The 16,095-nt window shown below is 33.9% G+C and overlaps 1 protein-coding gene across 6 annotated transcripts in view; it reads right to left on the bottom strand.

Moving 5' to 3' along the window:
* The window catches only part of ATRNL1 (attractin like 1), an 817,982-nt gene that overhangs the window by 530,385 nt on the left and 271,502 nt on the right, over positions 1–16,095 (bottom strand). For all 6 annotated transcript variants that reach the window (XM_047702609.1, XM_047702610.1, XM_047702611.1 and 3 more), the window contains exon 22: positions 2,222–2,316. In XM_047702609.1, coding sequence (XP_047558565.1) covers positions 2,222–2,316 — 95 coding nt within the window. The remainder of the gene's footprint in view (positions 1–2,221; positions 2,317–16,095) is intronic.

Here is a 16,095-nt window from a genome sequence, read left to right as displayed (position 1 = left end):
TATTGTATCTTTTATTCCTGTGACTTATTCTAATGAAAACACACTGATGCCCAAGAAAAGGTACTCAACTTTACTATTTATCAGGGAAATGCAAATCAAAACCATAATGAGATATCCCCTCACACAGGTTAGAATGGTTATTACCAAAAAAAACAAAAACAAAAACAAAAACAAAAACAAAACAAAACAAAAAACAAGAAAAAACAAGCGTTGGTGAGGATGTGAAAAAAAGGAGACCCTTATGTACTATTGGTGGAAATGTAAATTAGTACAGATGCTATGGAAAAAAGTATGGAAATTTATGAAAAATTTAAAGATAAAACTACCATATGATCCAGCAATTCTACTTTTGGATGTTTGCCCAGTGAAAATGAAAATACTGCCTCAAAGAGATATATGTGCTCCATGTTCATTGCAATATACAACACCCAAGATATGGAAGCAATGTAAGTGTCCATCACTGGATGAAAACACAAAGAAATTATGGTATGCATATACAATGGAATAATTTTCTGCCATAAAAAAGAAGAAAATCTTGCTATTTGCAACAACATGAAGAGACCGTGAGGACACTAGACCAAGTGAAATAGGCCAGACAGAAAAAGACAAATATTGTATGATCTCACTTATATGTGTAATTTAAACCAAACCAAACCCAGATCTCATAGATAAAGAGAAAAGACTGGTAATTGCCAGAGGTGGGGTGGGGGTGGAAGTGGGATAATGAGGAGTTACTCCTCATTATATACAGATATCTGTATCTGTATCACCCCCACCTCTGGCAATTACCAGTCTTCACCTATTCACCTATTTCACTGTGTGTGTGTGTTTGTGTGTGTGTGTGTGTGTGTGTGTGTGTATAGATAGATAGATAGATAGATAGATAGATAGATAGATAGATATAAAATTTCAGCTATGCAAGAATCAGGTCTACTCTGTATAATACAGTGTCTAGGGTTCACAACACTGTACTGTACTCTTGAAAACTTTTTAGGAGACTAGATCTCATGTTAACAGTTCTAAGCACAGTAAACAAAAAAGAATAATTCAAATATTTCATTACCATCTTCATTTTTTAACATCTTCATTTTGAAGGAGTTATTTTCAGTTTCAAAAGAACTAAAATTCTACCCAAATAAACTGTATGATTGATACTTCTATTCCGTTGACTTTTAAACTTTATACAATCTCAGATGGATAGGAATAGATGTGTGTTACTTCCAAACTTTGAGCCTTTTTCTGTGATGACTTACAATTAATCTTTCATACATTTAAACTTCACAAACTTTTATATCACTTTATATCACTGATGCAGTAAATTGTTCAAAGAAACAAGTATTCCATAATGCTAAATGAGCTAAGTCAAAGAAAGACAAATACTTGTAATGATATCATTTATATGTAGAATCTAGAAAAGCCAAACTCATAAAAGCCCTTGGGGCTGAGGGTTGGGCAGGATTGGGAACATGCTGTTTAAGGAAAAAAACTTGCAAACAGTAAATAAATAAGTTCCAGAGATCAAATGCACAGCGTAGTTAACATAGACAATAATTCTGAATTATATACTTCAATGTCACTAAGAGACTAGATTTTAATTATTCCCGCCACAAAAAAGAAACGATAATTATGTGATATAATAGAGGTGTTAGCTGATGCTACCATGGTAATAATATTGCAATACATATAAATGTATCAAAGCAACCTGTTATATATACTTTAAACTTACATAATGTAATATGTCAATTATATCTCAATAAAAATGATTAAAAAAGAATCTAGGAGGCATCTAACTTAGATAAACCAGTGGATTTAAGAAAAGACAGTGGAAAATCTACTATTGTGCAACAATGTATAAGAAAAATAACATATTTAATATAGCATGTTTTGAATTTATGGCTTTTATTTTCAGATAAGGTTACCCCCAGTTTAAGAGCATAATTATAAGCACAAACACTGTCATGAGACTGAAAAAATAACTAAAACATATAATTTAAGTTGTAGGGCTGTTGACAGATCTGAAATATCAAACACACAAACTCCCTCAATCACAAAGATACATAAATTTTACAAAAAAAAAATTTAACATGATTAGTCTTTCTTCAAAAGCCCTGCAATGAAGTAATTCTGAGAAGAGGTTAAAATTACAATAGAAAAATAACAAAAAATTTGTATCCCACGATATTAATATAATTATATTATAAAAGTTAAATTATCTTCTCACCTGTTCTGGGTTCGCTATGAAGTTTATGGCAGTATGGTGGCGATCATCTTCCTGTAATAAGCTGAAGGTAAACTGATAGTCAATCAAAAGGCTGTCTGTGGGGGAAAAAAAAAATACAATCCTGGTGTATGCACTTTCACAAACTGATAAAGAAAAGTTAGGTGGAAACATATTGTTTATGAGTATTAAAAATAATTATTATTAATTATTAGTGGCCCATTCAAGACTACAAATATATATATCTTTGTTATCAAGCAACAAAAAGCAAAATACAGTTATGGAAGAAATTCTAATTCTTTAAAAATTGTACTTATTACTTCTCTGGTCATTACAAAAGTTCTACAAACAGAATACATATTCTGGAAAGTACACAAATGTGAAAAGAAATGAAAAAGTCAACCATAACCTTAAAACTAGAGAAAAATACAGGCAACATTTTGGTGCATTTGATTCCAGTTAAAATTTTGTAGACAGAAAACTAGACAGGCAGACATTTTGGTACTCTAATTTCAAAAAAATCAAAATTCTTTGAAAACATGAGCATTAATGTATAAATAATATTTCATCACATATTCTAATGAATTTATTTTTTCCTTTATTATTGTGGTAATTTTTACCTTTAGCCATTTAAAAATGACTCAGTGATAAACATCATTCTACAGAAGTAATTCATTAATAATTGACAAAAAGAAATCCGGGTAAACAATTTTTAATTTGTTCATGTATAATGTTGAAACCAAGGTGAAACATGTGAGGGTTATATATCATGAGTAGCTTCATATGTTATACAAGAGTGAAGAATTATTCATTAATGTTAAACTGCCACCTTTACAAAAAACATTTCAAATTATTTTAAATAGAGATGACTTCTGTTTTTTGGCTACATACCTTTCATGTTATGCCCTCAGCCATTAAACACTATTAAAATAAAAAGTAAAGATAGGAATAATATCACCGAAATTATTGTTAAAATTATCAAGGCATCATTCTTTATATGTTGCTTACTACATATATTTTATAAGATCCACCTTATACATTTCTCATAATTTAGTGTAAGACAACATTTCATCTTTCTCAGAATTTATGTGCGATAATGAGAATTGTGCAATAGGTAATATTTCCAGTTTTCATCTGACTGCCAGAAACTGCAAAGGTAAAATCAATAGGCCAGTATATTCTAGGCACTGGAGACACAGTAATAAATGATTAAAATTTCTCTCCTTAGGTCTCTTATATCCTATTGGATGGACATTATAAATAAATAAATAACTTAAGTATATAGTATAACAGATGACAGTAAGTGTTTTGGAGAATAATAAATCAATGAAAAGGAGAGACACTGCTGTCAGGGTAGGAGTTTGGTTGAAATTTTGAGAAGGAACATTTAAGATGAAAGACATTAGTAATATAAGCTGCAGAGTTTACTGAAGAAAATGCAATCCAGGCAGAAGAAACAAGTACAAAACTCTCATTAAAGAAAAAAAAAAAAAGTCTTAACTATGAATCTCATGAAAAGCAATGTTGCAAGAAACAGGCCACAGGCGATCGTGGCGAGGGTACTAGCAGGGACGCCACAAGAAAAGGCCAGACATTCAGAATGTGTTTGGTAGCATTCAACACACAGGATTAGCTGAATGATGGGATGCAGCATTTGAAAGAAAGAAAGGTAAAGCTTTTTTGACCCGCGACCACACAAAATGTCGGCATTAACTGAGATGATTAAGAAAACTAGGTTTTATTTTGGGGGAGTTGGAGGAAACTTTAGGAGTCTAGTTTTGAAAATGTGAAGGTTGAGCCACTTATTGAATTTCCAAGCGATATGTTGAATCGAGCTTAGGACCTTGTTTAGTAGATAACAATTTGCAAATTATCAACATTTTAGATGAGATCTGAAACCCTGAAGCCGGGAAATCACCAACTACAAATAGAGAAGAGCTGCAAGAAATAAGCCCTGAGGCACGCCAATGTAAATGACCGATCCTCAGGAGGCAGAGATAGCAACCTATGAGATAGGAATAAAACCAGAATTTAGTGTCATGTGAGTCAAGTAAATATGTTGTTTAAAAAAGAGAATAGTGATCAGCCTGGTCAGTTCCAGCTGGCAGGGGTTCAGAGGCAAGATTGCAATACTGTGGAAAGGTAATATCTATTCAAAATGAAGGAAAAATATGACTGAGGAAATGTAAGCACTGCAAAATTAGTTTCAAGAATCTGCATAATTCTATTTACTTTTTTCTAGCATGAAAGTTAAGTATTAAGAAGTCAGGATAGACTGCTCTGGGAGGTAAGGACTGGTAACAAGGGACACTTCATAGCCATGAGCAGTGGCTGCAGTACCCCCATTCTTCTGCCTCTACGGACCCTAGGTCCGTGGCACAATCCTATCCCATTAAATTCTTGGCCAGGCACTCAACTTTGATTTTACTATTCTTTCTTATTCATTTGATTTGGAAGAACAGGATCAGTACAACATATATATGCTAATGATCAATCTAATGGGACTTGAGCTAAAAAAATAAATCTGAATCCTGGAAGAAAATTAGAAGGAGTATTATTCAATTCACATGACTATTAAGATTACCTGTCAGTGAATGTTAATTACTATAAACTGAATAAAATTTGTGGTCCTAACCAAATGGTTTGTTTTAAAGCTGCTTAGAACCAAATTCCTCCAGAAGCCAACCGTGCAATTTTCCACTTAACCAGGAGATGATCTACTTCTCCCCCTATCAGTTTTAAATATCATGTTGGTATGTTTTTAGGGGAGTCTCAATGAATAATTACCTGGCACTAAAAACATGTATCTTAATGCTGAAATTTACTCTGAACTTCTTAGCCAAATACAGTACATAACAAAAAACATTAAAATGTAAAGTATCAAGTTTATGCAAATGTACACAATTTGAAAATAAGTTTTTGTACTACTTTTTTTTTAAAGATTTTATTTATTTATTTGACAGAGAGAGATCATAAGTAGGCAGAGAGACAGGCAGAGAGAGAGAGGAGGAAGCAGGCTGCTTGCCAAGCAGAGAGCCCGATGTGGGGCTCGATCCCAGGATCCTGAGATCATGACCCGAGCCGAAGGCAGCGGCTTAACCCACTGAACCACCCAGGTGCCCCGTTTTTGTACTACTTTAATGAACTACTTCATTATGGTATAAAACAGGAAGTCCTGTTTGACTACAATCAATTTATTATGTTATCATAATTAATGAGTAATGACAAAGTATCAGGAGGAATAAGTGTGACAAGAGAGGTGAGAAAACTACTTCTTTTAAATTCCAGTATACTTAACATACAGTTTTAGTTTCAGGTGTACAATATAGTAATTCAACAGTACTATACATTACTCAGCACTCGTCAAGCTGCATGCACTCTTAATCCATTACATTTATTCCACCTTCCCCCACCCTCCCACTGGTAAAGATCAGTTTGTTCATTCTCTATAGTTGAGTCTGTTTTTATTTGTCTTTTTTTAGTTTGTCTCTTTTTATTTTTCCTTTGTTCATTGTTTTATTTCTCAAATTCCACATATGAGTGAAATCATGTGGTATTTGTCTTTCTCTGGCTGACTTATTTCACTTAGCATTATACTCCCTAGATCCATCCATGCTGTTGCAAATGACAAGATTTCACTCCTTTTTATGGCTGAATAATATGCAACTGTACAAACACACCATATCTTTACCCATTCTTCTATCAGTGGAACCCTTGGGCCGCTTCCATACTTTGGCTATTGTAAATAATGCTGCAATAAATGTAGGGATACATATATCTTTTTGAATTAGTATTTTCATATTACTTGGGTAAAAACCCAGAAGTGGAATTACTAGATCATATGGTAATTCAATTTCTAAATTTTTGAGGAAACTCCATACTGTTTTTCACATTGTCTACATCAGTTTGTATTCACACCAACAGTGCACAAGGGCTTCTTTTTCTCCACATCCACGCCAACACCTATTGTTTCTTGTGATGTTGATTTTAGCCATTCTGACAGATATGAGGTGATAACTCAATGTGGCTCTGATTTGCATTTCCCTGATGATCAGTGATGCTGGTATCTTTTCATGTGTCTGTGGGCCATCATATGTCTTCTTTGTAGAAATGTCTATTCATGTGTTCTGCCCATGTTTTAATTGGATTATTTGTTTTTCAGGTGTTGAGTTGTATAAGTTCTTTTATATTTTGGACACTAATCTTTTATCAGATATGTCATTTGTAAATATCTTCTCCCATTCATTAGGTTGTCTTTTAGGGTGAACTACTTTTTAAATGGAGAGAAGTAGCATGTTTTTATACTGATTGGCATAAATATAAATTTAGTAGAAAGGGAAAAATTGATGAGAGGAGAAATTTTAGAACAATGTCCTGCAGGTAAAAAGCAATGAGTTCAGAACTCAAGGGATGGCCCAGTAGTGCATTCCCTAGATTTGTGAGGTTTTTGTTTGTTTGTCATTTCTCCTTCCAGATATCCCCACCTCAGTGCTAGAGCAGCTACAATCTGGAAGCAAGAGCAAGTTCATACAGGAAAAAAAAAAAAAAAAAAAAAGTCCTAGGAAAATCCTGCTGTTGCGACTAAATATAGGGTGGAACCCTGTACACCATGTTCATCTTACACAGCTTACAGCTTAAGGTGAGCAGAGCTGGAGCTTGTACTGCTGCAGGAAATATAGCAAAGTGTTAAGTTTTACTAAACCTCAGTAATATACACAACTTTCAAATGATATTATATATACTACAGAAGGATATATAACATATATTAAAAAGTATGTGCACTATACTTTTCAGTGTATTTTAAATTTTCATGATTTACAAAATACAAACTGTATACTGCATGTTTAAATATATTACTGGCTAGAAACAATCATTTGAAAATAAATCATTTGAATAGAAAAATACCAAAGGAATGTATGTCACAACTTGAAGAAATGATAAACACTATATAAATGAATCTTCTGATTTTACAGCCTGGGGCCTGGAGTTTGGAACAACTGTAAATGATATGCCCAACTCTTAAATATTTTGACTAACAATGAGCAATCTCTAATAATTTTGGGAAAATTAGAACTTCGCAATTAATTTCCCAATTGTATCTAAAAATGAAACCTACAAATAAGGGTAAAATAGACATAAAAAATAGCCACTCTTTTTATATAGCTCTTTAACTTTTTGTATGAACTTAGCAGAACTTAAGGAGAATATGCAGCTGTTCATAATTCTGGCTGCAAATTCTAATTGCATAGATTAAAAAAGAAAAAACAAAAAAGTTGACTATTTTATTTTGTTAAATTAGTTTGACTTGGATAGTGAGAAAGAAAAATATTTGTGAATGTTATATATATAAAATATATATTACATATATAATTATATATAGTATATATAATAATTTAACATGAGTAAACTGCCTAGTCATTTAAAATATCTATTTGGTATGCATCAAAGAAAAAGGGAATTCTAAAAAACTCCCCAAATTTAAGATGAAAAACGAGATAATAACATTGAAGACTACAATAAAAAGGAGCTAAATAAACTAAAACTATAAAAACATACAGAAACAAAAAAATAATAAAATAATGTAAAGTAATAAAGTAATAAAAAATGGAAAAATTAAACATAATAACAGAATCAGAAAACAGAATAATTAAAACAACATTAAGACTGAATCAGTGCTATGTAGGTCAAATCTGAAAAAGCCTCCCAGAACAGAACAAAGATGAAAATCATTCAAGAGGTGGGCACAGAAATTTTCAATATGTGCATGACTAATGTTGTTAAAGCAGACATAACAAATTGAAAAAGTATATATTATACATACGTATCATACATATAATATGTTATATGATAGAAAAGATCTGTGGAAGACTAAAACTTAAATACTGAAACACCTCGTATAAAAATAAAAAGAATCCAGCATTATTCATAATGGCCCAAAAGTAAAAACAACCCAATTTCCATCAGATGGAAAACAGTAAAAAAAAAAAAAAAAGGCAATGTGTCTACACAGTAGAATATTATTTTGCCATAAAAAGGAATGAAGTACTGATACTTAATATAACATGAGTCTTGAATCATGATAAATAAGTCAGTCACAAAAGGCCAAATATTCCACATTTTCATTTCTATATATGTCAGAGTAATAAATCCATAGAGACAGAAAGAAGACTATTAGGGTGTGCAGGAAGGAAAAATGAGGAGTTACTGCTTCTATGTACTGGTTTCTCTTAGGAGTGATGGAATGTTCTAAAAATTTGATTATGGTAATGGTCACACAACTTTCCAAATATACTAAAAGATACTGAATTGTACACTTTAAAAAGAGTAAGATTTGGAGCATATGAATTATATCTCAATAAAGCTGTTATTTAAAAAAAAATTACTGACATCTGAGCATGTCTCTGTATACAAGCATGGGCACACATGCACACACACATACATTCACACAAGTAAGTTATTTACAAAGGAAGATGACAGAAGATGACAAGTGTTCTTAGGTAACAATATAAATCAAAAGAAAAGAAACTGGAGCAGTATTTATGGAATATGTATACTCAGCCATGCTGGCTACACAGAAAAATAACATAGTGATAAATTTCAGGTAAAAAATGTCCTAAAAAGACATGATCTATATACTCTTCTAAAAAAAATTATTCATCACATTCTACAACTAAGAGACATACAAATAAGGAAACAGCATAACGAAAAGGCCTGGCAGTGAACAGATGACAGATTTCACGTTGGAATAAAAGAAGAAAACAAAATTATCTATGTCTAAAATCAGATTGCTTACAAAGAAATATAAAACATCTAAAATAATAAACAAGTCAAGTATATAGTCAGATATAATATAAAAATACAAGCACCAGGGTGCCTGGCTGGCTCAGTCAGTGCCACATGCAACTCTTGATCTCAGGGTTGTGAGTTCAAGCCCCACACTGGATATAAAAATTACTTAAAAGTAAAATCTTAAAAAATATATATATAAGCACCTACAACTCTGCAAATTCTCTTTTACCACTTAAGGTAATATATTCACAACTTTTAGGGACTAGGATGTGTACATCTTTGGGGGAAAGAGGGATTATTCAGCCTACCAGTATCAGTTTGTAAGTAAATGACTGGGGAAATATCTAATACAGCGTTAGAAACAGTTTTCTCTAGGTAGAATTATCAGCAATTTTAATTTGCCTTTTTCCTATCTCTTTTGTAGAATGAACGTGCATTATTACTTCCATAATTGGGCCAAAAAAGATTTTTAAATGGGATGCTCAGAGGACTTTTCTCTTTTGATCCTTGATCTTTAACACATTTCTCAAATGATTTAAACTATGCATTAAGTAATTAGATTTACATAGTTATATATCTGTTCAAAAAATGGCATATCTCATTTCTAATTCACTTACTTCTTAGGTATACACCAAAAAAACATGTAAAATACTCAGTCTCTTTTGTTAGTCTTCTACGACTAGAACAGACCAAGAGTTGAGTTCCAACATGCAGCAGCAGATTTTTTGGGGGGTAATTCAGTCAGTACTGGACTAGCAGTCATGGAACAAAAAAAGTGATTGCTATTTACTGCAAAGAATAACATGTTACATACAAAATTAAGTTCATGAATAAACGAAGCACCATAAAAGAAGCTTTTGCAAACAAAATATCAAGTGAAAAGACTTTAACTTGTATAAAATATTTAAAGAGGCCAAACTAGAGATTAATGGGAAAGATGACTAAAAATTTAAATGCTACAGCAAAAGGCTCTTTGAAACAGAACTTGGACTATAAAGAAAGTTTCTGAGAACATTATATATGTGAGGTGATGAAAAGCAAATAATGAGTATTTGTTGTAGTCTTTCAACAAAAGCTACATGTGATAATGTAGTTTCTAAGAAGATAATAATGTGATAAAAATCATCAAAATATATGTTGGAAATATCTATATATTTGAGATGCAAGAAGGCAAACATCAGGATCAGAAATGAAACTGATCTTGACTTGTATATATTAATGATACTGTTCATTCAAATTTCAGCTCATGTGAGAACCAGAATAATTATTACATAAATTTTGAATTGTTACAGAAATTTTTAATTTGGATATTTTGAGAAAGGAACTGAGGCTTTATGACTTGTTTTTTCACCATTAATGCTGTATTTCACTTTTAACTGAGCATTAACCACAGTATTTAAGGAGATCTCAATCTCAGTCTCCCCTTTACTGAAAAGGTTATGTTATACAGGTTAACTAACCTCAGTGAGATTCGATGCCACAATGGGGATAAAACCGCTTATCTCAGAGGATTATTCTTTGGGTTAAATATAATTGTACCAGTATGTACGTGGCTTAGAGAAGACTGTTACAAAATAAAGGCATTCAATAAATGTTATTTCACTTTTCTTATTTACTCTACTGGCTCTGAATGAATTCTAAAAAATTTCAAAAGTCAAACAGATTCTCATATGTGTATTTATATATAATTACATATTTGTTAATAAATATGAGTTCATGATCACATATATTTGGTTCTATGTAGTTTCACTGTAATCCCTCTGCCACAAGCATGTTTCTTGTACAAATAATTGGCCATAAGGCAATTTTGCCATAAAAGATAAAAAATAACTGGTGACAGTTTGGCTTGACAGATTTTTGGCTCCAACACCTGTTTGGTTTCATTTCTCCATTGATGCAGTGCTCCCATTTTTATACTATATAAATCTTAGACCTCATAATGGTCCATACAGCGGCACATAGTTCTGAACCCACATTTCCTGCAGAACTTTGCAAAGTCTATCAGTGGACTTGTGATAAGATGGAAAGAATAAATAACACTGTAGAATGCTTTCACAATGCAATACAAAGCCCAGGTACCAATATGCATACTACTATGTGGAAACTGATATCCCTCCTAAAGAAGGAAAAATTTTTAGCAGAAAAGGAAAAATTATAATGCTGAAGGAGGAAACAAATCAACAAGCAGGAAAAAAATGTATAACAGTATGAATAAAATAATTTAAAAACAAGTTCTTAGGGACGACCAGCAAAATAAAATCACTTATTTGCAAAGTATTGCTATGAATCCGATTACACACATTTTAAAGGTATTCAAATATTTTGTATTTTACAATAAAGAGTTTTTAATTTTGTTACATTTTCATGTTTATGTCTTTTTTAATGCATGTCCCTCTTTTATTTTTTGTGATTTTATCTTTTATGGCAGAATTGACTTATACGCAATTAGTTTATGTGATGAAAATGCTTGGAAAAAAGATGTTTAGGAGAAAAATATCAGACACATATATTTAGTCCTCCTGGGGTCAGGAAAGGATGCACATAGATGGACAAAAATATTAAGGATCCAAATATGTTTTAAACAATAGCATTTGTATAAATACATATGTTTGCCAACTTAGAAAAAGGTTTAGTAAATGATAGAATTTGTGTGAATTTAAGTCTTACTGTTTCACATCTTTACATGTAGATCCAGAAATATGCCTCAGAAAATGAACTAAAATGCATTCTTTCATATTCTATTGCTCTCACCAAGCTGTCTGACATATTGCAAACAGACTATTTTAAAATTAAAATTTAACATTTTAGTCTCCTCATAACACTTTTCAATGGCTCCCATTTTTGTTACAAGGCCAAAACCCTCTATGTTTTATAAAGCACTGCATGTTTTGGATCCTGCAAATCTCATGCACCTCATCTCTTGCCTCCCTACACCTGATTCTGCATTTCTCACGTGCCATGTTCTTTCCAGCCAGATGACCTTTGTACATGCTGTCCCTCTGACTGCCCTCCATTCTCACATGTACACCACTCCACTATCAAGTTATCTGTACAACAAAGCTCCCTCATTCTCTTGCCTGACCCATTCCTATTCCCTGTCTCACAAATTAGGTCAGGTTCTCTTATAATATATTCCCAAGGCATCTATATTTCTCATTCAGAGTTCTTATGACAATTATATATCTAGGCAATTGTATAACAGGCATAATATCTATTTCCCTACTAGTTAATAAGCATCTGTGGAGCAGAACCCATTTTGTTCTCTGTAATATCCCCAGAGTCCAACAAAGTAGTTAGTCAATAAATACATGTTCAGTGAATAAACAAAAGTGAATCAATTCCAATAAGTGACATCCTCGTGAAGCTCTAACAGTGTAACTCTTCAGTAAGTAAATTAAGGAGAAAAAAAAATGTCACTCTTGTGAGTATTAAATGAAATTATTAATATTAAATTGTTTTCTACATAATAAATATTCAATATTTTTATTTGCTTGCTGAACAGTAATATCCATGTTTACAATTATGAATTTAAAATTTCTATTGAGGAGTCAAGATGGTGGAGGAGTAGCAGGCTCAGATGACATCAGGTAGCAGGAGATCAGCTACATAGTTTATCAAACCATTCTGAACACCTACAAATCCAACAAGAGATCAAAGAGAAGAGCAGTAATTCTAGAAACAGAAAATCACCACTTTCTGAAAGGTAGGACCTGCGGAGAAGTGAATCCGAAGTGACAGGAAGACAGACATGGGGGGTGGATGGGGGGAGGAGGTGGCTCCAGGCAAGCGGCAGAGCAACAAAGCACAAAATAAGAACTTTTAAAAGTCTGCTCCACTAAGGGACATCACTCTAGAGGCTAAGCGGGGGTGGAGCCCTCGAGGAGACAGAGTGGTCTCAGGGTCACAGAAGGATCGGGAGTGTCTGAGTGTGGCAGAACTCCCAGATATCGAAGCGGGGAAGCCGGGCTACAGAGACAGAGCCGAGGAGTGACATCTCACCTTTGGGTTACCTTAAACTATGACCCGTGGCACAGTCAGACCACTGTTCTTTGAGCAGGGACACCACAAGTGGCAGATCTGGGGAGACCCCTCCCCCAGAAGAGCGGCAGGGATCTACTGGGTTTGAAGACTACAGGCGGGGCTGTGTGCCAGAGACAGAGATGCTCAGTCACAGGCTGGGTGAGCTCAGAGCGTGGCTGGAGACCAGGGAAACGGGAGTGATTGAGCACTTTTCTCCAAGGGCGCACTGAGGAGTGGGACCCAAAGCTCTTGGCTCCTCCAGACCGGAGATTGGGAGGATGCCATTTTCATTCCGGTCCTCCAGAGCTCTACGGAAAGCAGTAAGGGTATAAAAACTCCCAAGAACGAATTAGCAGATTACTTAGCCTGGCCCCTGGCAAGTGCAGGGCAATTCTGCCTCGGGTAAAAACACTTGAGAATCACTAAAACAGCCGCCGCCCCCCGCTCCCCCCACCACCCTGCCAGAAAGAATTTCCAGCCAAGACCAATCTCACTGATCAAGGAGAACAGCAGAATTCCAGAGGAGGGGAAAGCAAACCATGGAATTCATGGCTTTCTCCCCATGATTCTTTACTCTTGCAAAGTTGATTAATTTATTTTATTTTTTTCTTATTCTAATTTTAACTTTTACTCTCTCCTCTTTAAACATCTTTTTAACTACTTTATCTTAACAATACCTTTCTTTAAAAAAATCTTTTTGACCCTTCATTATTATAGTCATATTTTATCCTTCATTATATCTAACTTTATTTTTTGTATATACATATGGTTTTTTCTTCTAAAAAATTTAGGGATACAACTTCTTCAAATACATCTAAATATACCCTAATCTAGCACAGGGCTTTCTTCTAGTCTCCAGCCTGGGCAAATTCCCTCAACTTTCTTGTTCTTTCTTTTCCCAACCAACTTCTCTATTCAACTCCCTTTTTAGAATTTTCTTAAAATTTTCATCTTTAGGGACGCCTGGGTGGCTCAGTTGGTTAAGCAGCTGCCTTCGGCTCAGGTCATGATCCCAGCGTCCTGGGATCGAGTCCCACATCGGGCTCCTTGCTCATCAGGGAGCCTGCTTCTCCCTCTGCCTCTGCCTGCCATTCTGTCTACCTGTGCTTACTCTCTCTCCCTCTCTCTCTGACAAATAAATAAAAATAAAATCTTTAAAAAAAAAATTTTTCATCTTTACACTCATATTACATCCCTTCATCATGTTTGCCCTTATTTTTGTGTGTGTGTGTATATATATATATATGTATATATACATATATATATATGTATGTATATATATAAGTTTTTCTTTCCTTAAAATTTTGGGAAGCCGTTTTTTCTAAGAGACCAAAATACACCCAAAATTAATTGGGTGGCTCTGTTCTATCTGTTCTATTCACCAGTCTAATACATAATTTCCTTTTTCCTTTTTTTTCCTTTGGTTTTCTTTTTTTTTTTTTTTTTTAATCCTACTTACCCCCTTTCTTACCCCCATGATTTGGGGTCTCTTCTGATTTGGTTAAAGCACATTTTTCTGGGGTCTTTGCCACCCTTTTACCTGGATAAAAATGAAAGGCAGGAAAACTCACCATCAAAAAATGAACAAGAGGCAGTACCGAAGGCTAGGACCTAATCAATATAGATATTAGTAATATATCAGATCTAGAGTTCAGAATGACGATTCTCAAGGTGCTAGCTGGGCTCGAAAAAGGCATGGAAGTTATTAGAGAAACACTGTCTGGAGAAATAAAAGCCCTTTCTGGAGAAATAAAAGAACTAAAATCTAACCAAGTTGAAATCAAAAAAGCTACTAATGAGGTACAATAAAAAATGGAGACTCTTAGTGCTAGGATAAATAGGGCAGAAGAGAGAATTAGTGATATAGAAGACCAAAAGACAGAGAATAAAGAAGCTGAGCAAAAGAGGGACAAACAAATACTGGACCACAAAGGGAGAATTCGAGAGATAAGTGATACCATAAGACGAAACAACATTAGAATAATTGGGACTCCAGAACAAGAAGAAAGAGAGAAGGGGGCAGAAGGTATATTAGAGAGAATTATTGGAGAGAATTTCCCTAATATGGCAAAGAGAACGAGCATCAAAATCCAGGAGGAGCAGAGAACCCCCCTCAAAATCAATAAGAACAGGTACACACCCCTTCATCTAACACTAAAATTTAAAAATCTTAGTGACAAAGAAAAAATCCTGAAAGCAGCCCGGGACAAGAAGTCTGTAACATACAACAGATAAAATATTAGATTGGCAGCAGACTTATCCACAGAGACCTGGCAGGCCAGAAATAACTGGCATGATATATTCAGAGCACTAAATGAGAAAAACATGCAGCCAAGAATACTATATCAGATAGGCTATCTTGAAAAGAGAAGGAGACAAAAAGCTTTTAGGACAAACAAAAACTAAAAGAATTTGTTAACACCAAACCAGCTCTACAGGAAATATTGAAAGGGGTACACTAAGCAAAGAGAGACCCTAAAAGTAGTAGACAAGAAAGGAACACAGAAAATATACAGTGACAGTCACCTTAAAGGCAATACAAGGGCACTAAATTCATATCTCTCAATAGTTACCCTGAATGTAAATGGACTAAATGCCCCAATCTCAAAGACACAGGGTATCAGAACAGATTATAAAAAAAAAAAACAAAAACAAAAGCAAAACTATCAATATGCTGTTTATGAGAAACTCATTTTAGACCCAAAGACACCTCCAGATTTAAAGTGAGGGCGTGGAAAACAATTTACCATGCTAATGGACATCAAAAGAAAGCTGGGGTGGCAATCCTTATGTAAGATCAATTAGATTTTAAGCCAAAGACTATAATAAAAGATGATGAAGGACACTATATCATACTCAAAGGGTCTGTCCAACAAGAAGATCTAACAATTTTAAATATCTATGACCCTAACATGGGAGCAGCCAACTATATAAACCAATTAAAAACAAAATCAAAGAAACACATCAAAATAATACAATAATAGTAGGGGACTTTACCACCCCCCTCACTGAAATGGACAGATCATCCAAGCAAATGATCAACAAGGAAATAAAGGCCTTAAATGACA

This window comes from Lutra lutra, chromosome 14 (assembly GCF_902655055.1).
Source record: "Lutra lutra chromosome 14, mLutLut1.2, whole genome shotgun sequence".
Classification (NCBI taxonomy): domain Eukaryota; kingdom Metazoa; phylum Chordata; class Mammalia; order Carnivora; family Mustelidae; genus Lutra; species Lutra lutra.
Note: the sequence above shows the minus strand (reverse complement) of the source record. Positions and strands in the feature narration are given on the sequence as shown.